Raw genomic sequence first — 23,066 nt, 5'->3', positions numbered from 1 at the left:
AATGGGTTGTTCCTTTTCTAGGAAGAAAAGAAGAATAAATGTTTAACTGAAGACACCTTCTGCATATGCAAGTTGGCTTTGAAGAATATTTTAAATTTTTTTTTATTGTTTTCTTCCTGACAGCGACAATACTTGTGCCTCTTGGTTTATGTCATAACAAGTGTTATTTAAAATTTTTGTTAGGGGTGCAGTATCCTGAATTGGATAATTCTTAAATTTAATAAAAAATATTCTGGCACAAGTGTCAAACCTTAAAAAAGGAAGTCATATTGAGCATTGGAAAATAATTAATAATAATTAACTAATAAAAATAGTGCACATTTAATTTTCATCATCACCAAATTTCCCTGTCCTGCCCCACCCGGCTACTTTTTCATGCCACCCGGCTGGAAAAAATTTCTGGGGAGAACACTGCAGCTTATTGAATAATTCTTTCTTTACAGTTTTAGGGAGCAATTGAAATTTTGAGGAGAGTAGCGATATTTCATTGGAAATTAAGCCATTGCAACTACCCAGAAAAACGTTATTTTTGCTTTCAGTGGCAATAAACAGTGTTGTAAAAATGAATACTCGCTAATAAAATTTGGCATAAAATTTTGTTTTTCATTAATTGATATTTCATTATCTTGCCTGGATGGTGTAACCAGAATTGAAAAATAACTATTTGATACTGTGATTTGTGAGCCTAATTATGTTAAGCATACATACATTTTTTTTTTTTTTTTTAGCCGAAGCAAGAACAATTCTTTCAAGCAGAGACTTTAAGTGATTAGAGCAGATGCAATGTTCAAAGATAGGGAAAGAATGTGCTATGTGGGGTCTTAGGGAGCCTATTCTGTATATGGCATTGGTCGCAATTAGCTCACTGAATATGCTAAATGTGTGGGTATCTAAGGCTTGTCAGGATGCCTCAAGCTAGACGCCCATTGGCATAGTTGTGATGTTGACCCTGTGCCAAGAACATTGCCTCATGCTGTACCGAAATGGAACTACAGTAGTTTAACAACCCCGCTGAGAAAGTGAATGATGATTGCACTGTTCCAGTGGCTTTTGTTTGGCTGTATTTGTTTGTATAAATGATAATACTACAGTGTATATTAGGAGTAAAATTTGCATTTTAATAAAGTTAAATATATCCTTTCTTTTGTACAATATTTCTGTTGCTTTAATAATACTTAATACTTTTGTTTTAATAATACTTTAATACAGGTGTGAGATGGACTTCTAAAAGAGGAGAGTCCCAGGGAGCATGTGCTCCCTGCTGGACACAAGTGGCCTGTTCATGTACATTAACATGTTTTAACTTTAGATTGCAATTTCTTGCGGGCATAATTTACAGACTAGGAGTTCTTTCTGTGTTTTTCCAGGTAAAATAAAACTGTTTCAAAACAGCAGAGCTAGCAGTAGCTCTGCTAAACTCGTCATTCTCTGTTCAGTAGAAGTTGTGGAAAATCAAAGTACTGAACATTGTGATAACGTGTTTTGCATATTGATTTTTTTAACTATTAAATTAAATCAAAAATTCTACAAATGATTATGTGACTAACAAATAATCATGTTGCAAACTACTACCAAGGAAGTGTACTTTTCAAGTAAAAAAATTTCAACATGACAGTCTTTAAGGGATGGAAAGTAAACTGGAAATTCTACGTTGTGACCCATATCCTGTTCATGTTACAGACAATGCACATAATAAGTGTTGTGCAGCTGTTACAGTATCGAAACACTGGCTCACACAAAACACACAGGTCAGTCAGTCTTTTCATTTGAAAACTGTAGATAAAAAACTAATTCCTCTGGTAAATTTCTCAATTATCCATGCATGAAAAAGGCAATGCTGTAGGGGACAGAAAACTTAGAGGAACAACAGTCCAAAGAATAGCCCTTTGATTCAGTTGTATTTGCTGCTGACTTGGAATGAATAAAAACTTTGAAGTGCATGCAGAGAAGCAAGCAACTGATTTCTGTTTATAATATATATATATATATATATATATATATATATATATATATATATATATATATATATAATATATACACACACACACACACACACAGATTCTGGTGGCTAACACAGAGTCTTTGAATTTTATTTTCCATTTTGATTATTTGTATTTATTCAGAGTTTAAAAAATTTAACAAAGAAGTCTGCAGTTCCAAAGGATAAGCTATGATTTCAGTGACAGATTAATTTTACGGAATTCATTGTAGTGAATTAGAGAGAGATTTCAAGTAATACTAGTTACTGTGCAATTATGTTTTATCCATCCATAATCCAACCCGCTGAATCCAAACACAGGGTCACGGGGGTCAGCTGGAGCCAATCCCAGCCAACACAGGGCACAAGGCAGGAAACAATTCTGGGCAGGGTGCCAACCCACCGCAGGACACACACAAACACACCCACACACCAAGCACACACTAGGGCCAATTTAGAATCGCCAATCCACCTAACCTGCATGTCTTTGGACTGTGGGAGGAAACCGGAGCGCCCGGAGGAAACCCACGCAGACACGGGGAGAACATGCAAACTCCATGCAGGGAGGACCCGGGAAGCGAACCCGGGTCCCCAGGTCTCCCAACTGCGAGGCAGCAGCGCTACCCACTGCGCCACCGTGCCGCCCAATTATGTTTTATATGAATTCAAATCAAGTCAATCTTGGCAGCCCCCCTTCACCTGGTTTGGAGAAATGTGTGGGCAAATAAACCAATATGCATTAGTTTCTTGTATATGCTGAGACATCAAAATCCTAACAGAAGCTGATTTGTGTGTGGTTTTTTAAGTGACTTCTTGCCAATTCTAAAAAGCTTTGAGCTATTCTTTGCAAGGAAATTGAATCTTTTCTATTTTTAAGTAAAACACAGGCTTTTTCCCATTGAGTTATGGTGCTTAAAATGTATATTTTCCAATTGAGTATAAACAATGTATGCAATACCTTAATATAGAGTTTTTTTGATGACCAAGTTCGATATGGTATTGCCCTAAGCCCTTTAATGGCAATAGTTTCAAATTTAGAATTATTTCATATATCTGACATATAAAACAAAACATGTTACCCAATATGATTTGCGTGCATTGCATTCCCAAAGCATATGATTTAACATGGTAATTTGCAGACCGTATTTACAGTTTGGTTTATAACCCCAAATCTAAAAAAGTTGGGATGCTGTGTAAAATGTAAATAAAAACAGAATACAATGATTTGTGCATCTCATAAACCCATATTTTATTAACAATAGAAAATAGAAAACATATCAGATGTTGAAAGTGAGACATTTTACTATTCCATGAAAAATATTCGCTGTTTTTGAATTTGATGGTAGCAACACATCTCAAAAAAGTTGGGACAGGGGCAACAAAAGGCTGGAAAACTAAGTGGTACTAAAAGAAACAGCTGGAGGAACATTTTGCAACCAATTATGTTAATTGGCAGCAGGTCAGTAACATGATTGGATATAAAAAGAGAATCTTAGCAAGGCAGAGCCTCTCAGAAGTAAAGATAGGCAGAGGTTCAATAATCTGCAAAAAACTGTGTCTACAAATTCTGGAACAATTTCAGAAAATGTTCCTCAATGAAAAGTTGCAAAGACTTTGAATATCTCATGATCTACAGTACATAATGTTCTCAACAGATTCAGAGAACGTGGAGAAATCTCTGTGCAAAAGGGACAAGGCCAAAAATGAATATTGGATGCCCATAATCGTCTGGCCCTCAGGCTGCATTGCATTAAAAGCAGGCCTGATTCTGTCATGGAAATCACTGCATGGGACTCAGGAACACAGAAATCATTGCCTATGAACACATTTCACCGTGTCATCCACAAATGCATTGTAAGAAAGGCACTATATTGCACCCGACCCAACACAGGAGGCACGTATAAAAATAAATAAACTTTTATTTTTCTTCAGCTGGAGGGCACATCTTCCCTGTAATCCCCCCAGCCACAGCACAGTCCCAAACACCAAAACCACACTACAACACTCCTCTGTCTCTTCCACCACCACTCCTCCACAAGCTTTCTCCTCTGCCTTCCGATTCTGGCCCTTGAGTGGTGGTTGCTGGCTCCTTTTATGGCCAACCCGGAAGTACTCCAGGTGCTTGATCACCTGTTTCCGGTTGCACTCCCGGGTGGGACTGAGATTAGTCCAGCTGGGCTCAGGGACCCATGCCACATCCCCTGGCGGCCTCCCCATATCCCAACAGGGCTGTGGAGAACTCCATCTCCCATGAAGCCCTGCGAAAGACTGCAGCACCGCTCCAACCCAGGGGGCTGCCATCCAGCGTTCAGGGGGAGGTACTGCACCGTCCGGGGCTGCTCCCCAAGAATACCCATCGAAGGGGCGTCCCGGCCGGGCATGGGACCCGGCCATCTGCAACAGCATGTTTAAAGCTCTATCGTGCAAAGAAGAAGCCATATGTGAACATGATCCAGAAATGCTGCTGAATTCACTGGATCAAAGCTCATTTGAAATGGACTGAGGCATAGTGGAAAACTGTTATGTGGTTAGATGAATTGAAATTTGAAATTCTTTTTGGAAAACATGGACACCGTGTCTTCTGGACTAAAGAGGAGAGGGACCATCCAGCTTATCAGTGCTCAGTTCAAAAGCCTGCATCTCTTGTGGTATGGTGGTGCATTGGTGGCTATGGAATTGGCAGCTTGCAAATCTGGAAAGGTATCATCAATGATGAAAGATATAGACAGGTTTTACACCAACATATGTACCTATCCAGACAACGTCTTTTTCAGTCATATTTCTGCAAGGTAATGCTAAACTGCATACTGCATCTATTACAAAATAATAGCTTCATAGTAGAAGAACTGAAGTGGCCTCCCTGCAATCCAGACCTTTCACCAGTTGAAAACATTTGGTGCATCATGAAACAAAAAGTACGACAAAGAGGACCCAAGACTGTTGAGTAGCTAGAATCCTATTTCAGACAAGAGTGGGACAACTTTCCTCTCACAAAAGTCCAACTATTCTCCTCAGTTCCCAGATGTTTATGGTCTGTTGTTAAAAGAAGAGGGGATGCTACACAGTGGTAAACCTGGCACTGTCCCAACTTTTTTGAGACGTGTTGCTGCCATCAAATTCAAAATGGCCTTATTCTTATCTTAAAATGGTTAATTTTCTTAAGTATAAACATTTGATATGTTTTCTATATTCTACTGTGAATAAAATATGGGTTTATGAGACTTGCAAATCATTGCATTCAGTTTTTATTTACATTTTACACAGCATCCCAACTTTTTTGGAATTGGAGTTGTAAGTCACATACATTTTATATGATTTTTAAAATGAATTCTACCATGCTTTGCACACATTGATAATGTGTCTTTTTGATGACTGACTTCTTTTCATTATGTGAGATGCTTTCTGTGATAATGGTATCTTTGTAACTATGTTGCTGTAATCACAAGTAATAATGGAACATTGAAGACTTGAAGCTGGTGGCTCACAAACTGGTGCTGACCACTTTGAGTATAGCTGAGCTACAGTAAGATAAAGGAGGAGTATTGTTTCTTGGTGGCCAGGAAAAAAAAGTTACAGTAGGATTACCATATTCACGAGAAGTCACCCACCCAAGTACTAAGCAAGGCATGACCTTTCATAAACTTCCAGGAAATATTTAGGATGGGAGGGCTGTAAGCAATATCTGCTGTATATTCACCCCTCTTTAGAACTGTAAAGTTAAGGCTACAACAGACTGACAAAATGTAAACAACACTAATTTAACAAAGACAAATCTAATAGCAATAATAAGGATAGAAATGTCAGCATCACATTTTTATAATAATATTTAACATTTTATTTTTGAATTGCTTGTGATACACAGCCTGTTAAAAATAAAAATAGTGTGCATTTTATTAGTTAATTCATAACAAAGACCATCCCAACATTAGCATTGTTAAAGAGACTCCTATATCAAATGCAATAAAAACTGAGTCTACAAAAAACAAATTAACACTATTATTTAGGCATGTTATGGTTACATTTCAGATTTTCTTTTGGAGCAAGAAAGACTATGATGATGGTAGAGATACTATAATCTAATAATATATACATAATGTTAACATTTTCTTTTGTTAGGCTAAAAACTCGGTGCAAGTACAGAATCATTGTTAACATCACCCTTTTTTCCTGTTTGCAATCAAATAATACGCCTTAAACAGAGCCAAATAGTTATTCGACTTAGGTTTTAAGAAAAATTTAGCAAGATAAACTTGTCTTATGTATGTTTTAGTATTTTAACACAAATAAAACTGCCAAAATGGAACTTTTCATTATTTATTGTTAGCCATATATATATTTATGATTTTGGTCATGACCAGGGGTGCAGAAATCCAACGCCCGACTCGTCCGACAGGGGTAAATTGACCGTCGGGCAAGCTTGTTTTTCTGGTTTCAGTTGTCCGCGCTCAAGTGCAAGAGACAAGAGAAAAAATAATTATATGTGCTGTGAAGGGCACATCTTTACCACTACTTTCAAATTTTAAACATTTGGGTATGTACTTCGTGCGGAAACCGTCTACTTAAGCATGTTCTTCATGTCTGAAATTGGTCTTCAATATTGTTTACAAAATGACGGCTGATTTTTCAAAGGGGAAGCACTGCTATGGTCTTAAGTATTTTACCCTACTATTTACACGCTTGGAGATGCGGTCATTTTTTCATGCTGACATTACGATGTAATCTGATGATTTTTCATTTTAATCAATAACTTTTATATATTACCAGTAATGGCATACTGCAGTGAATACACTTGACTTGAGCATTCCTAGTTTTCATCCTCTTTCTCTGTCTCTGTTTACCATTCGTTTGCTCAGAGGTTGATGCGCTTGCTGCTTCCTGAGCAGCTCTTCTCTTCTCCACCCTAGCGGCTCACTGCTTCTCTTCTTTTGTTGGCATCTTTTCGCGTTAAAACTGATTAAGTTAGTTTTTGTGTAGCAATTACTTAGTACGTTTTCTTTAATTTTTCACTTAAGCTGGCAATTAAGTCTTCAATCTGCCACAAGAATGATTAGCGAAGGCGGTGGGGAATGAGAACGGCGCATATACGCATGTGCCACACGGCCTCTCTGCTGCGCGGTGCTGAGAGTTGATTCAACAATAAAATAAAAATGAAGAGTAATACAAATCATCACCCCGAAAGCGGATAGTAGACGTCACGTAGTATATGTGTACCAAATTTCAAGTCAATAGGTGAAACAGTTTGCGAGCTACAGGTGATTTAAAATCCTGGACAGATAAACGAACAGCCACGGTAGCGTATTATAGAAGACGATTGATAAAATTCATTGTTTCTACATAAAAATGCGGTCATTTTACTTACAATGCAAATGTTTTCACATAACAAAGCTTGTTAGGCAGTTAATCTTTCCTGAAATTTGTGATTTCGCATAGGTTGTGATATATTGAGGAGTTAAGAAGTTTATTGCGTGACAACATCAATTTTGATGAGCTGTCTATAGATCATTTTCGATTAGAGAATTTTTCATATAAAACAAGTTGGTTTCACGCTGTCAGTTTATTAAAAATAAAGAAGAAAACATTCTAATGGTTTCCAAATGTTACGAAATATCTATAAAAATCTTCACTTAGATGTGATTATTTTTTCTTCTTGTGAGAGATTATTCTCCAATATGAATTTAGTAAAGAGTTCTCTAAGAACCTGCCTGACTCAGGAAAACCTTCAAAACCAGATGCGCATTGTTGTTAATGGCAAACCTTTAGAAGAGTATGACCCACTACCAGCTGTGGAATTCTGGCTGTCATCTGGCAACAGGCACATCACTCATAAAAACCTGACAAGTCATCAGCAATCCACTTCTGCAGGACCATCAGTCCAGGAACCATGCAGTTCAGCTCAAACAGAAATGAATAGCATTCAGCCCATGCTGTCTGAGATGGTAAAGATTCTTGGGGGAGAAGATGTTGCAAGACAAAAGCTGAAGAACATGGCAAAAAACGAATCAGGACAGTGTTCTGTTATGTTATGTAACTGTAATATGTGAAACAGAACTAGTGTAGCTATAATGAAGGCATTGTTTATTAGTGAGTTAAAATGATAAGAGAATCTTTTATATAATGTTCTAGAGCAAGGTGGCAAAGTACTACTCCCTGAAAGAACTTTTTTCAGTTTTAAAATGGAAGGCAGTTTTGGTATCAATAAAAGAGATCAGAAAAAATAAACTATTTTTCACTTCTGTTATTTGTTTATGGCAAGTGAATTTAACTGGCGGACAAGTGGATTTTCTAAGTTTACTTGTCCGTGGACAAGTAGAAAAAAGTTTGATTTCTACACCCCTGATGACACTGTAAAATATTTTTCCTCCAAAGCTGTCAGTTACCTTTTGCCCTCTCTGCTTAAAGTTGGACAATGTAATGGGCCATTATTGAGCATTAAACAGGGCATTAGGCATATATACTTATCTTTTAAGTGCTTCTTGACGAACCATGTTTAGCTTACATACAGTATGCATCACTCCTAAACATCCCTCTTCGTTTAAACTACTTAAGCCGTGATCTTCATAAATTGCTGATTTATCAACACTTTTGGGATTTGCTTCTATGTGAAATACATTTGAGCACAGGTTGCTGTTTTCTCTATTTGTCCCCATTTTTAGTCTAATGAATCCGGGAACAGTATCAGAGAAAGATAATTTGTGTGTCTAAGATTTATGCCATACATTTTAGTCTGAATATGTAAACAATTGCACTGTTAATTGCAATTGCAATGTTAAAAGTATAAAAGGTCATATCAAGTTTCCTACTTTTATCTTAGTTTTAGTATCTTCACCTGCATTGTTGTTTCTTAGCAAGTATGTTTATTTTAGTTCTTCTTTTTCATGTTGAAAGTTAATATGATTGAGTCACATGCAGGCACGTAAAGTGGCGCCCCTAGAGATAAGGAGGATACAATGTCTGCTTTGAAAGTGAAAATAAGTTAATGTGAACTTCTTTAAGCAGGCACACCAAAAAGATGAATAGATTCATGTTTTTTGATAAAAGATATAGATATGCATATATTAACTCTTCAATATTTCTGTTTAATGAGCCCCTTTTATTCTTTACAGTAACTGGTTTTAGCATATAACTGCTTTCAGCTTTTCCTGACATTTGCAACTAAGCCAAGAACTATACTTCTATGCTGAATTTAGGAATTGCTGTCTGGGCAGTCAATGTGGCCCCTAGACCATGTTTATAGCAAGTGGATTCCAATTAGCTGAAATAAAAATACACAGCCTATATACCAGGAGTATCAAATTCAGTTTTATTAGGGCAGAAAATAACACTTTGTACACCCAATGCAGGCTGGAGTATATCAACAAACAACTACCACCACATTTTCTCTATAGACAAGATGTACAGGTACATCTTTTCTCATCATAGTCATATATTCTGCCTCGTATCTCTCTTGAAACTGATTTCCATCTTTATCAGCTTTTTTTTTTTTTTTCTCAGAAAGTAAAGTAGGTTAGGAAAGGTACCAATGGCCACGGGACAGAAATCCGCATCAAATGAAAAAACTATGTCAGTGCATGAAGTTGAGTGAGGGCAGCAGTCTGGACACACGCAAGGCTTTGTAGCTAATGCAGTGTAGATCTGTTTACACTTAGATTAACATACATCACATTAAAATGGTACTTCAACAAATTAAAAAACAGGTGTAAACATGCTGGTGATAGACCACACAGACCACATTCTGAACTGGTCATAACGGATAACAATCACATTTAGCATGAGTGGATATGCAATTGTGCTTTTTATCCACATGCATAGTTCAAGTCAGCAGAAAATACGATAGTTGTTTATGACAGTGGCTGTAGTCAGACAAGCTGCAAATTTTGTGGCCAACCATGACACCTGTGCAGCTTTAAAAACTGAGCAGATTGTCAACAGGGGACTGTATAAAGTTGAACTACCATCATGAAACTCTAATCACTCCAAAACATTGAACGTGCCACCTTCTTTTTGCATTTTCTTGCTGGGTCATTATTAGCGGTCAGTTTTCATCATGGCTGTATAGGTTACTATCCGCGATGCGCAGTGCTGCACAGGGAAAAAACTGGAGATACATTTTAATACCAGATGTAAATGTAAATTATATATGGATACAATCTGTATATGAAACACATGTTAAAAGGAGTTTTTGAGAAAACTAATGGTCATCTTGTGCCATATGTGACATGATTTGTATACTGATGTAGCAGGGCACCTTAAAAAAGGTCCAAGGATGGGATTTGGACACGGGCCTTAAGTTGGACACCACTGCTCTATACTAATTCAGTACAAAGTTTGTCCATCCTAATAAAGATGATTCTTTAGATAGTTTCCAATGGAATAGAGCATAATTCAAAGGCTCGATTCAGTTTAGCTTTGTGATATATAAAGCTCAGCATTTTTTGTGTAGTACTACCCAAAGTAATTGTGTTCATATCTTGAAATATGTTAATCTAAAGTCATATGTTTTACTTGTCTTCACAAGGTGGAGTTTGAAGCAGTGAAGCATGAGCTGAAATGCAGAGACGAAGAGCTGGTGCTTTTGAATAACCAGATTGAAGAAATGAATCGTCTGCGAGAAATCTCTGAACGACAGCTTGAGGAAGCTCTGCATACCCTTAAAGAGGAGAGAGAACAAAAGAGCAGCCTGCGTAAGGAACTGTCAATGTATTCTATCAATCCCTTTGACTCCCTCAGCAACCTTCATCTTAATCTGGAGGGTCTGGAAGAGAGTCTTCAAGATGGCCAAGAAGACAGTGGCTTTAACAGTTGTGGGATATACCCTCCCAAAATCAATGGAGAGCACATACACCGTATCTCAACTCCACGGAACAGTGATGTTTTCCGGCCTGCACCCAGCCTGGTCTCAGATCTGCTTAGTGAGTTGAATCTTTCAGAATCTCAAAGGCTTAAACAGCAACTGCTCCAGGTAAGATGATATGATATTACTAACTTATAAATGTTAATTTGTTAGCAAAAGCATAAGATAGTTATGCTTTACCTTGTCTACCATTACAGTGTCACATGTGGGTACGTTTTGATTCTCATATGACCTGTCACAAGTCACCAGGGGATGTGATATCTTAATAGCAAAATGTAGACCTCAACAGTATTTTTGTTTTCCTGAACCGTGTTTAACATCTTTTTTAGCTGTAATATTCCGGCAGGTTGTTCATTAATGCATTTCACAATAAAAAATTAACAATATAGTAGCTACTGCCCACTGTATGTATGAAAATGGACATGAGACAGAAAGGATGAAAGAAGTGTATTTAAAGTTTGTCTATTGATTGTGTAATTGCTTTTTTGAGCTTTGCAGTCATGTTTACAAAAGAAAACTTGGTATTTATCTTTTCAATTACAGTTGCAAATTAAAGAAAAAAGTGCATAAAGACAATGGGTTAGGCCTGTACCTAAAACATAGAAGCATATAAGATCAATTTAAGCAACAGTAAAATTTAAATGTTGTGGCAGGAGGCTGGGGGTCTGACCCAGCCAGGATGCCTGGAAGGACCGGAAAACAGTCTATATGGCACGAGGGGGCAACTGCCCTGGATAGTGTGGGGACCACGGGGACGGGGCGAGGAGGCTCAAACCCATTGGGGCCCGTGGCCACCACCAGTGGGCACCCCAAGCCTCATAGAGCCCGGGAGATCTGCACTTCTGCCACACCTGGGAAGGTGGAGGAAGGACCTTCCAGGGATGCCCAGAGTGCTTCCAGGTGCTCATGCGGCACTTCCGCCACACCAGGAAGTGTCGCCAGAAGGACTTCAGCGAGCACCTGGAGCACATCTGGGTGACTGTATAAGGGGCCGCCTTCCTACAGTTGGGGAGAAACAGTCGGCCCACAGACATTGAAAGACCCGTGATTTGTGGTGATTGGTGCGGGAGCACTGTGTGCTGTGCGGGACTGTGTTGGGGACTAAAATGTGTTTTATAATAGTACCGGTGTCTGTCTGATGGTGTTCGGGCTAGCTCTCAAAATGTTTATCATCAGTTTTTGGATAACTACTTCTAAGAAAGGTTTCAGTTAGACATACAGTATGTACAGTGCTATGTAAAAGCACAGTATGTTCTCCTACGTGCTTTTTGTTAACAGCTGTAGGGAACTTGGGAGGAAAAAAAATCTGCGGTTTGTGCGAGATTTTTGTCCTTTCATGCTTACTGTAGGTAATGGCTCTGTTTAATGGGTGGTCATCATCACCTGAGATGAGTTCCACTTTCTTCATGCATATTCTTCTGAAACAAGTCTTGCCAAGTCATTTATATTGGCCTCAATCAGACAAACCCCTGGCATTGCTTTAAATTTTGAATTATTAGGCCAATTTCTCGGCATTGATGTCAAAATTGATGACAGACTTGATGCTAGTGTGATTAAAGTATCTTTCTGTCTGCTTTGAACAATTTGGGTTTATAGAGGAGTTCATCTTATTGCAGTTGGATACCTTTTGTGTTAATATTACAGTTTTAAAGTTTATTTTTTGTACATTACTGAAAGTTACTCTTAGCCCTTTTGTTAGCTGAAATATTATATGGTTTTTTTATGCATAGTTCTTCATTTAGCTTGTAATGGAGAAAAAAATAATCTTTTTCACAGTTCTTTAAAAAATGTTTTCATTCACACTCTTCAACTTCCATCCATCCATTTCCCAACCCGCTGAATCCGAACACAGGGTCACGGGGGTCTGCTGGAGCCAATCCCAGCCAACACAGGGCACAAGGCAGGAACCAATCCCGGGCAGGGTGCCAACCCACCGCAGGACACACACAAACACACCCACACACCAAGCACACACTAGGGCCAATTTAGAATCGCCAATCCACCTAACCTGCATGTCTTTGGACTGTGGGAGGAAACCGGAGCGCCCGGAGGAAACCCACGCAGACACGGGGAGAACATGCAGACTCCACGCAGGGAGGACCCGGGAAGTGAACCCGGGTCCCCAGGTCTCTCTTCAACTTTGCATTCTTAATTATTAATGTCAATTTCTTATATTTATACAAGATACCACCATTAAATCAAAGTCTACCTCAGTGGTTGATTTTTTAATCACCAGTAGCTCTTTGTTTTGATACTCTTTTTTTACTTTATTTTTTGTACAGAATCAATATTTTTTGAATCAATGTTTTTTAGTGTCCCATTTCATAGTACCCAGTTGACCAAACAATTTAGCTTTCTTTCTGCACTTTACATGTTCTGAATATTAAATTTCATATTTGTCTAACACCTCTATTAGCTCCCTTTTGTCGAGTATGAATCACAAAACATATATATCTATTCATGTTTTTTTACATATTTTCTGTCTTGAGCAACCACATCCTTCCTTTATACGCACTGCAGTGGAACACCTGAACAAAGTCACATAACTGTATTTGTAACTACTTTAGTGATATACTGTATGTGCAGGGTTATCATTGTATCCTTGCAGTTAGTTACCTAGTAACAAACTTTGATCCACTGTGAAGAAGAATAAAATATATTTCTAAAATTGAACATTCTTTCCTATTAGCAACATCCACAGTACTAAAAGTGTCTATATATTTTTTTTATTATTCTTTCTTTTTCCTTCCTTTCATGTTTGTCTCTTTCTTTCATCTTTTCGCTTTTTCTTCTTGTACTGTTAGCAATTTTCAGCAGTTGAGGAATTTAAAATTATCTTCTGCTTTCTGAAAAATCATTCATTTTTTATTCTCAACGGCAACAGACCAATTTACAGCATGTTTAGTTGTGTTTTCTCTGACTGTTCTAATTTTATTTGTTTAGCTAATTTCTTCTTCAAACTTTGGCTATAATTGTGTTTTGAGGGATTATTGCCCTGTGATAAACTAGTCTGCAAATCCTTATGCTTATTAGCTAGCCAAAACCGCAGCATGTGATGAACATAGACTTTCTCTAATAAGATTTTTTTTTGGTAGGGGAGCATGCAAGATTGTAGTTCTGATGACTGTATTGCTTTAGTCATACATAGTCTCATGATTGTTTCTTGTTTTTGTAATTCACTGAGGCCTTGGTTTATGTTTATCTTCTATAATGCTGACACCTTTATTTAGTGTAATTTGCTCTTTGGTAGACCTTTAATATTTACAATTTATTATTATAACTTAACCTGGGGTGTCTTATGCCCGCAAATTTCAGTGGGTTTTGATTAGGATATGTGATATCCTCTTACATTCCAAGATATTCTTATTATGCTGAGTGACCGGTCTTAATTGCTTTGCTATGCATGTCCATTTTCTTTGCATTTCAAAGTAGACTGATATCCTCTTCAGAGATTTTCCCAATCTTGTGTTAATTTCTGCTACCATAGTCTACAGCTACCCATAATTCTAAATATGAATTTAATGGGTTAGAATTTTTAATGTAGTAATTAATGCAAACATAATCAGTTTTGTTAAAAGCCTATTGATAAATGTGCTGTATACATTTTAGTAAATATTTAGTAAATACAGTACTCCATCCATCCATCCATTTTCCAACTTGCTGAATCCGAACACAGGGTCACAGGGGTCTGCTGGAGCCAATCCCAGCCAACACAGGGCACAAGGCAGGAACCAATCCCGGGCAGGGTGCCAACCCACCGCAGGACACACACAAACACACCCACACACCAAGCACACACTAGGGCCAATTTAGAATCGCCAATCCACCTAACCTGCATGTCTTTGGACTGTGGGAGGAAACCAGAGTGCCCAGAGGAAACCCATGCAGACACGGGGAGAACATGCAAACTCCACGCAGGGAGGACCCGGGAAGCGAACCCAGGTCCCCAGGTCTCCCAACTGCGAGGCAGCAGCGCTACCCACTGCACCACCATGCCGCCCTAAATACAGTACTCAAATACTATAAATACTACACATTATGTAACTTATTTGTATTTTCTGATACTTTTAGATTTTTTGTTGTTGTCATAGGGCCTTGTTAATTTTTGAAAATAAAATGTTTTAAAATTTCTTATAGGATAACATGTAAATCTTAGCTTTCTTTTATACAGGTGGAGAAGGAAAAAACAACCCTCATCAATTCTGTGCAAGAGTTACAGAAGCAGTTAGATATAACAAAGGAGGCTCTATCAGAGCAACAACATATGGTACACAAGTCAGTTCAACAGTTGGAGGCATTGCAGAGCTCCAATGACTTACTATTGCAGCATCAGAAAGGAAACAATATGGGGAGCAAGGGTTCTTGCCAACTACATGTCAACGGTGAAGAAAACCCAGAATTCCCATTTTCAACTAATGAAGAGCTTATACATCTTAAGAAGAATTTAAAAGAAGCAGAAGCCAGATTTAGTGCTCTAGAAACCAAATACAAAAATGAGAAAGACAGATGGAGGGGTGAAGCACAGGAGCTTGCTGATAAAATTTGTCAGTGTATCAAGATTAGCCGACAAGACCAGGACCGAATCTCTGAGTTGGAAAAAGAAATTGGAACAGCTCGTAAAGTGGCAACAGATACAGATGTCATTCTTGGTATGGTACAGAAAGAGCTGGTGGTATTCACAGAAGAGATGGCTAGCTTATATCACCATATTTGTATGTGCAATAATATAACACCAAATCGGGTCATGCTTGACTACTACAAAGAAGGAAGAGGCAGCCGCAGCTCCCTCAAAAAACGTCGTTCTTCTGATCTTTTAGGAAAGATGATGCTCAGCCCAGAGTCTCCAGTCAGTGAAAGTAGTCATAGTGGCGATTCTTCCCCTGTTGGAGGCAGCTCCAGCTCGCCTACTATAGACTTTAGAGACCCTTTGAATGCACGAAATCTAATAACTGTAGCAAGGAACCAGATTAAACATTTACAGGTATGCTATAAATTAATATATCCAAACTAGGTTTATGATTACTATTTAGTAGCCGAGACTACAGAAATAGACTGTAGCTTCTTATAACCCTATAATTAAAAAGAATTTTCAAAAAAATCTGTGGATTCTTAAATATTGCTGAAAATGAAAAACATGAGTTGTGCAGCAGTTGCCAATCCATATCCATAAGGAATGAAAAAATGTGGCTGTATTCTACCTTTCTACTAAATTATTATTTATATTTAGTCATTCTTTAGATTACAACTTGAATTTATAATACCATGTCAAAATATGTTACAAAGATTGCCCAATACAGTTTAATGCAACAAAACATTTGACTTTTGAATATACATGCTATATTTAAAATTTTTTTTTTTTTTTTAAGGTGGCCGTGGACCTTTCAAGACAAAGAGGAGGCAACTTTCCTGTTTCTTCTCTTTTGGGCACTGAAGCAGAACTAGACAATGCAGCACTCATGGAGGAGGTTTTAAAGCTGAAATCACTTCTCAGTACCAAGCGGGAACAGATTGCTACACTAAGGACTGTCCTCAAGGCAAACAAGCAAGTAGGCTGGTCAGCTTGTCTTCCGTGATGTATGCTTGTCCATTAACCTAAAAGGATTCCAATTGTTTTTACTCAGTTCCTTTTTTTCCTAACTAAAACCTTATCATTCAAGCTCTCAGCTTTTCTGTGTCCAGTTGTTCTCCACTCAATCTGTATATAATCTAAACAGATACTTCTCGTATTCATTTGATCACTAGTACTGAATGTATTGTGAGCTGCTGTACTTAACACAAACTCACTCACCATCCAAACTCAGACAGGCCGTGTGTGTTAATTATATAGGACCAAATTAAATGGTCCATGTAGGTTTTCTTGCCATTTGTCACAGGGTAGCTCCTCCAATTCCCCTTTCTAACTTTATTATCCACTTTCTTTAATATAAAAGCTAATATTCCAATCTTCTCTCTTTCTTTCTCTTTAAAAGTCTGTCTTACTGCTGTATGCTTACAGGAAGTTTGCAGCAAAAACAGTGTGTGCTAGCTCAGCTACCTTAACACTAGAATTACCAGAGCCTACGAAAAAACTTTTAGATCCGTCCCACCTTAAAGCACTTCTTAAATCTGTTTGCACCTTTCCGCCAGCATCTTTTGTCATCTAAATGTTCAGATAAAGACAAGCCAACTTAGAACGTGCACGAACTTCACCCAGCTCATGCCTTGATTGACTATCTGGGAGTGAAGTGGAGTTTTAGAGTTGAAATAATAGATCGTTATTTGGAACACACGCATTTCATGTGTGTTCTGTTTCTACAGTAATCTGTGTAAACACATTTTTAAAACAGAAACGTTTTTCATATTCTAGTAGTAAATGACAAAATGTAGGCATAAACTATATAATGTATGAAGCCTGAAGTCCAAATATAAAAGAAACACTTTCACAAAAGGTACAAATATAACAGAACAAGTGCGCATTTATTCAGAAATATAACTGCAGATAAAAAAAGCTGCCTTAGCGTGCGACATTGACACGCATTTACTACGACTGCCGCCGTCGCGCAACAGTATCAGTTGCTGACTTGGAATCAAAAGGTCACGAGTTCGATCCTGCACGACTCCCTTTTGAGAAATGAACTGCTCTTATTCTTACTATTTTAGAATAAAAACATACCTGTACATTTGATTTCAATCTGTAACAGCTGGCGTAATTTATGATACTTGTAAAGGTTAGCTTTGTTTTTTGTTTTTTTTTATTCACTTTTCATTCTCTCAGTCACGTTCAGGATCCCTCCCCCCCCCCCCCCCCCCATTTGAAACTGCTGTTTTCACATAAAGACGCGCTATAGCTCTGCAGTGTATTATGATACATACTATCGCCCCCCACCACCCAGGGATCTGACACACAAACGCAGGCGAATCTGCCTTCTTCGTATCTCACCGTCACTTGATTTTCTTTTTATTCAGTTTTATTGAGTGTTCCTACTCACGCTGAATTAGTGGTCCATGATGTCAAAAAAAAAAACCCAGAGACATAGGTATGTATGATATTTGGAATTATTTGTTTTATGACCTGTATAGTACATTTCGGAAAACTTTGTGGCACGGATGCAACATTATTCATATTATTCATATTCATTCGCATAACATCTTGCGGTTTGTAATCAGTGACCGCATGTTTTTTTTCCCCGATCTTGCCAGTCCCCACATGTTGCTGTATGCTGTTTCTTTTATATTCCAGGACATACAGAGGAAAGCATAGTAAAGAGCAGTAACTTCAGCGCTATATGCAATCATCAGACACTCCCCATCTGACACTGCTGTTTTCACAAGACGCACTATAGCTCTGCAGTGTACTTGTGACTGCATTCTCGTACCAATGCTTGCGAACTAAAGTGTCTGTGTGCACTTTTCGTGGCATTACACGTTTATTTTTTGTATCCAAATGATGCCATCTTTTGCCTTTATGCCTGGTGCAGCTGTGCTGTTCTTATGTTGGACTGGACGTTTCTTGCGGGGAGGGCTTCTGTTCTCTTTCTCTGATATAGAATCCTCATCTGGGCTCTCCTCTGTGTCTGTCTCGTCATCTTCTTCGATATCAAAAATAAGTTCCTCGCCACCGTCTGAGTCGCAATCATCCATTTCTTGCAGCAGAGCCAAAGCCTCTGAAGGGGACGACCTCCTCTTTCATGACAGAGCTGTTGCCATTGCGGTGTCTGCTTGCTCAAAATAATAATCAGGTACAACTGATTCACCTATGTTTGTGTGTCAGGTTTTATCTCGCCACATCGGAGAATTCCACATCTGAGAATTCCCTGTAATTTGCAGTTCTATTCATTATCTCAAAACACCCCTCGCATTCACAGTAATTCCCAGTTATGTCCACCACTCACACCCACGCCCACAACCATACAGAACTGATTCCACATCAGAGAATTTCTAGTTCCAGCATAAATTCACACCTGATCTGACGCTGTTCGTTTTCAAATAATAATAGATTAGTGCAAGGATGTTTTCACATATATTGTCTCTTTCTTTCAGGTGTGTAATAGAAACCACAGCATAGACAGAAGTGTGTACATTGTAACAGGTACACAGGTTGTAAATGTAGGAAAGACGATCCTTGCATGTGTGTGAACTGTTAACTTTTAACATTTGAATCTGATGATTGCATATAGCGCTGTCTTATTCAGTGCGCGCAAGAACATGCAGGTGGCCAGCTGCTGCGTGCTATAACATGCTGGCGGTGATCAACGCACATTTTAAAAAAAGAAAAAGACAAATATATGTGACGTTTTGAAGAAATCATTTTATGGCGCGAATAGTTCCAATCAGAAAACATTGTCGAAGTAATATTATTCGAAAACGAACAGCGTCAGATTGGGTGTGAATTTATACTGGCGCTGTTAGAGTCAGATCAGAAGCTGAATAAGCTCCTGTTCTGACTCTTAAGTAAAAAGGGTGAATTAATCAACAGAAATAACTGTGATCGACATTTTAAACTTAACGATTTACAGTACATACCAATTTATAAATTTTATGTCCATTTGAGGTTAAAAAGAAAAAAAGAAATTACACTTTCTCCCCAGCGGGGAATCGAACTCTAGTCTGTGAGGCACGGCAGGGTTGCTGCGCTCTGAGTCAGCAAATCTTAGCGTTACGCCACGGAAGGTGTTGTATTGTTCTTAAACCTTTTGTGAAAGTGTTTATTTGATCTTTGGACTTCAGGCTTCACACATTATATAGTTTATGCCTACATTTTGTAACATTTATTACTAAGATATGAAAAAGTTTCTGTTTTAACAATGTATTTACACAGATTACTGTAGAAACGGAACACACATGAAATGTGTGTTTTCCAAATAATGATCTATTATTTCCACTCTAAAACTCCAGCAGTTCAGTCACTCCCACTTTAATTCTGTCTGCATTTTTGATTTGTGCCATTGAATTCTGGAATTACTTCTTATTTAATTGCTGGGCCCAGTCATATTATTGTTTTTCCCTATGGTCATGATAAAGGTGTCATAAATTATTAGTAGATCTGTTTCTGTTGTGGTAAAAACACTGAATTCTGTTTGCAGTGGTAGTCTTTTTATTAAGCTTAGTAATGGGAAATTTTGCTTTTTTATTAGTTAATTTTAGACCTATTCATGATTAATTATTAATTAATTATTTCTGCATGAGTTGTACAAAATTATTTATGCCTTCTAAGCTTAATTTAAGTGTTTTTGTTCTGGCTCATAGCCTCTGAGAAGCATTCTTCATTATCTGTGAAAATCATTGTGTAGTTAAACAACTCTTTATAAAGTTATCTCAATTTAAGTTACTTAAAATGTAACTAAGTCAAGACCATAGTTGTAAGTGATGTTGTCAGGCACTTGTTTTAGAACTGTGGCACACACGCTGACAATGGTGAAACAAAATTACCCACCTGTTGAATGATATTAGAATGCCTGTTATTTCTAATCCACTTAAGACACTGTGCGAAATATTGCTAGAGGGGTTAATATTGCACAGTCTAAACTTTTGTGATATCTTATACTACATTACTCACTTGAATCTTAATCCAACCATTATAACACAGTTGTAAAAGGAGGACATTTCTATTTAAAATCAGAAAACATCTGATTTTACATGTAAGGAACTGTTCAAACCTTCTTTAGAATTTGGCACGTGTCCCGGTCTCTATTACCTATTTAGATGCTTCAGTATCTTTAAATAGTAACTACAATATGGATTATCCAATTTCATAGCTGTCCAGTTGGGTGTTAATATGGATCCTGAACGCGACTGAGAGAATGAAAAGTGAATAAAAAAAAAAATAAAACAAAGCTAACCTTTACAAGTATCATAAATTACACCGGCTGTTACAGACTGAAATCAAATGTATGTTTTTATTCTAAAATAGTAAGAATAAGAGCAGTTCATTTCTCAAAAGGGAGTCGTGCAGGATCGAACTCGTGACCTTTTGATTCCAAGTGAGCAACTGATACACGGGCCCCTACAGGGTTGAGCTTCTAAGCCCTGTACCTGTGGCCCCCAATTCAACCAGGGCGGTCGCCCCCTCGTGGTCTGGAGGAGGCATGAGCCCTCCTCCTGTCTCCCCGGGCGTCCCGGATGGCTAGGAATCCCAGCTGGGTGCCACAATATATATATATATATATATATATATATATATATATATATATATATATATATATATATATATATATATATATATATATATATATATATATATATATATACATATACACACACACATATTTTTTATCTATTATATAAAAAATCTTGGGTCGAGACGTGATCATCTCGGAGAGACACTTTGACGTCACGCGAGACTAGACATTACAACCTTAAGAAACGACCTGTGAGACGGTGACTTTTGCACGTCACGCCCTACTTACAAACAATTTTAAACAAGTCCACCAACATCTAACCTTGCAGTTGTTGGAATGCTTTTGACAGACACACTTCATGTCCTCCCAGCTCTTAAAAATGTTATACGTTCGAGATGGCATGTGAATGACTAAACGAAGAAGAAAGAGCAGCGCGTTGTAAAGAGACACAAAAGTGTTGGAGAGAAGAGAAGGCAAAAAAGGATGCACAAGAGAACAATAATAATCTATATGCAAATTCAAGAAAATAAGGAAAGTACTTATCAGCCCAGACGTCCCACAAGAGACACTTTAATGTCCTGCTAGACAAAGCAGTGAGACCAAAGGACAGCTGCTTTACATGCTTTTAAATGATCAACGCGCAGCGCAACAAGCAGAACACGCAGCTCGGCAGCAGGAGCAGAAAGACAGCAGCTGATCCGTCCACATCTCTTTAGCGTGCATTCAGTCCCTCCCCTTCACAACTTGAGTGGCAGGCACATGTCATGTCACAGGGAGGGGTTTGGTCTCATGAAGCCCTCTGTAGAGGGCTCTCCTGCTGCCCAAACCTGACACAGACAAATGCAGGACACAAGTTCAGCACACGCTTTTGGTTTTTTTTTTTTTCTCTTTTTCCTTGTGAGAAATGCCTTCCATCATTTTATAACTGCACAGCACAGTTCACCACACTAAACACAATATAAACTCTTTCCTTCTTCTTTCTCTCTCTTCGCCTCCACTCCTCCTACAGCAAGCTTTGTCCACCTCCTCCTGACCGTGGCTCTCAGAGTAGTGGCGGCTGGCTCATTTTATAGGGCACCCAGAAGTGCTTGAGGTGCTTGACAACCTTCTTCCGGCAGCAGTTCCGGGTGTGGTGAAAGTGTTGCCACACAGGGCTCGGCAGTGCTGTTTCAAACTCCAACTCCCCAGGAGCCCTGTTAGAGTCCGAGGTGCTGCTGCAACCCAGGAGGGCTTCCCTCTAGCATTCCAGGGGAGGTAATGCCCTGAATATGCTCTCTCCCCTGGTCCTTCCATTATATAGGTGTCCCAGCCAGGTACGGCACTATATATACTGTATGTGTGTTTGTGTAATGCAGTGTTGATTGACTCACTCATTCACTCTTCAACAAGAAGCTAAGAAGCTGAAATTTGGCAGGATAGTTCATCTAATGCAGTAGGTATCCACTAAGAAAGGACAATTTTGATATCTCAGATTTTAAGGGTTGAAAGAAAAGAAAACATAATAGTAATCTAAATACTCTGATGTATTTGATTGAAATTTGGTGACATTGTAGAAAAAAACAAAAACAGCATATATATATATCTTTTTATTTGTTGATATTTGTTATTATTAATGCTCTATTGCTGGGGTTCCCAAAATCGTTCCTGGGGACCCCCTGTGGCTACAGGTTTTTGTTCCAACTAGATTCACAATAAGTGATAATAATTGATCTCATTTAGTTAGCTGCTTTTTTTCCTCTTATTCTTCATTCAGAAAAGCACAGCAGTATGATTTTTACATTATAAGATATTTAGAAATATTTCTATTTTTTCTATAGTTTTAAATGCTTACCTCTTTTTTTTTGTTTTCTTATTATTTTTCCCTTATTTTTTGTAGTCTGCTCCCTTTATTGTATCCTAATAGTGACAATTAAAACAGTTAAAACAGAAATCTGGGTGAACAACACTAAATAATGAAAGGCTGTAACTGCTTAAGCATCACACCAACTAATTAGTCAATAATGGAAAGGCAGAACGGAGATCAGGATGAATATGCAGTAAATAAAAAGTAAAAAAAAAAAAAAAATACATTATCCACATATAACTGATTACTTTTTATTAAAATGTATTAATTAACTTACTTTTCTAATTTCTTCATTGA

At 38.0% G+C, this 23,066-nt stretch overlaps 1 protein-coding gene across 4 annotated transcripts in view; it reads left to right on the top strand.

The window, feature by feature from the left end:
- Positions 1-23,066, top strand: part of zgc:162200 (uncharacterized protein LOC558638 homolog) — a 96,121-nt gene that overhangs the window by 47,371 nt on the left and 25,684 nt on the right. For all 4 annotated transcript variants that reach the window (XM_028813252.2, XM_028813248.2, XM_028813249.2 and 1 more), the window contains exons 5-7: positions 10,494-10,937; positions 15,001-15,810; positions 16,196-16,375. In XM_028813252.2, coding sequence (XP_028669085.1) covers positions 10,494-10,937; positions 15,001-15,810; positions 16,196-16,375 — 1,434 coding nt within the window. The remainder of the gene's footprint in view (positions 1-10,493; positions 10,938-15,000; positions 15,811-16,195; positions 16,376-23,066) is intronic.

This window comes from Erpetoichthys calabaricus, chromosome 11 (genome assembly GCF_900747795.2).
Source record: "Erpetoichthys calabaricus chromosome 11, fErpCal1.3, whole genome shotgun sequence".
Taxonomy (NCBI): Eukaryota; Metazoa; Chordata; class Cladistia; order Polypteriformes; family Polypteridae; genus Erpetoichthys; species Erpetoichthys calabaricus.
Note: the sequence above shows the minus strand (reverse complement) of the source record. Positions and strands in the feature narration are given on the sequence as shown.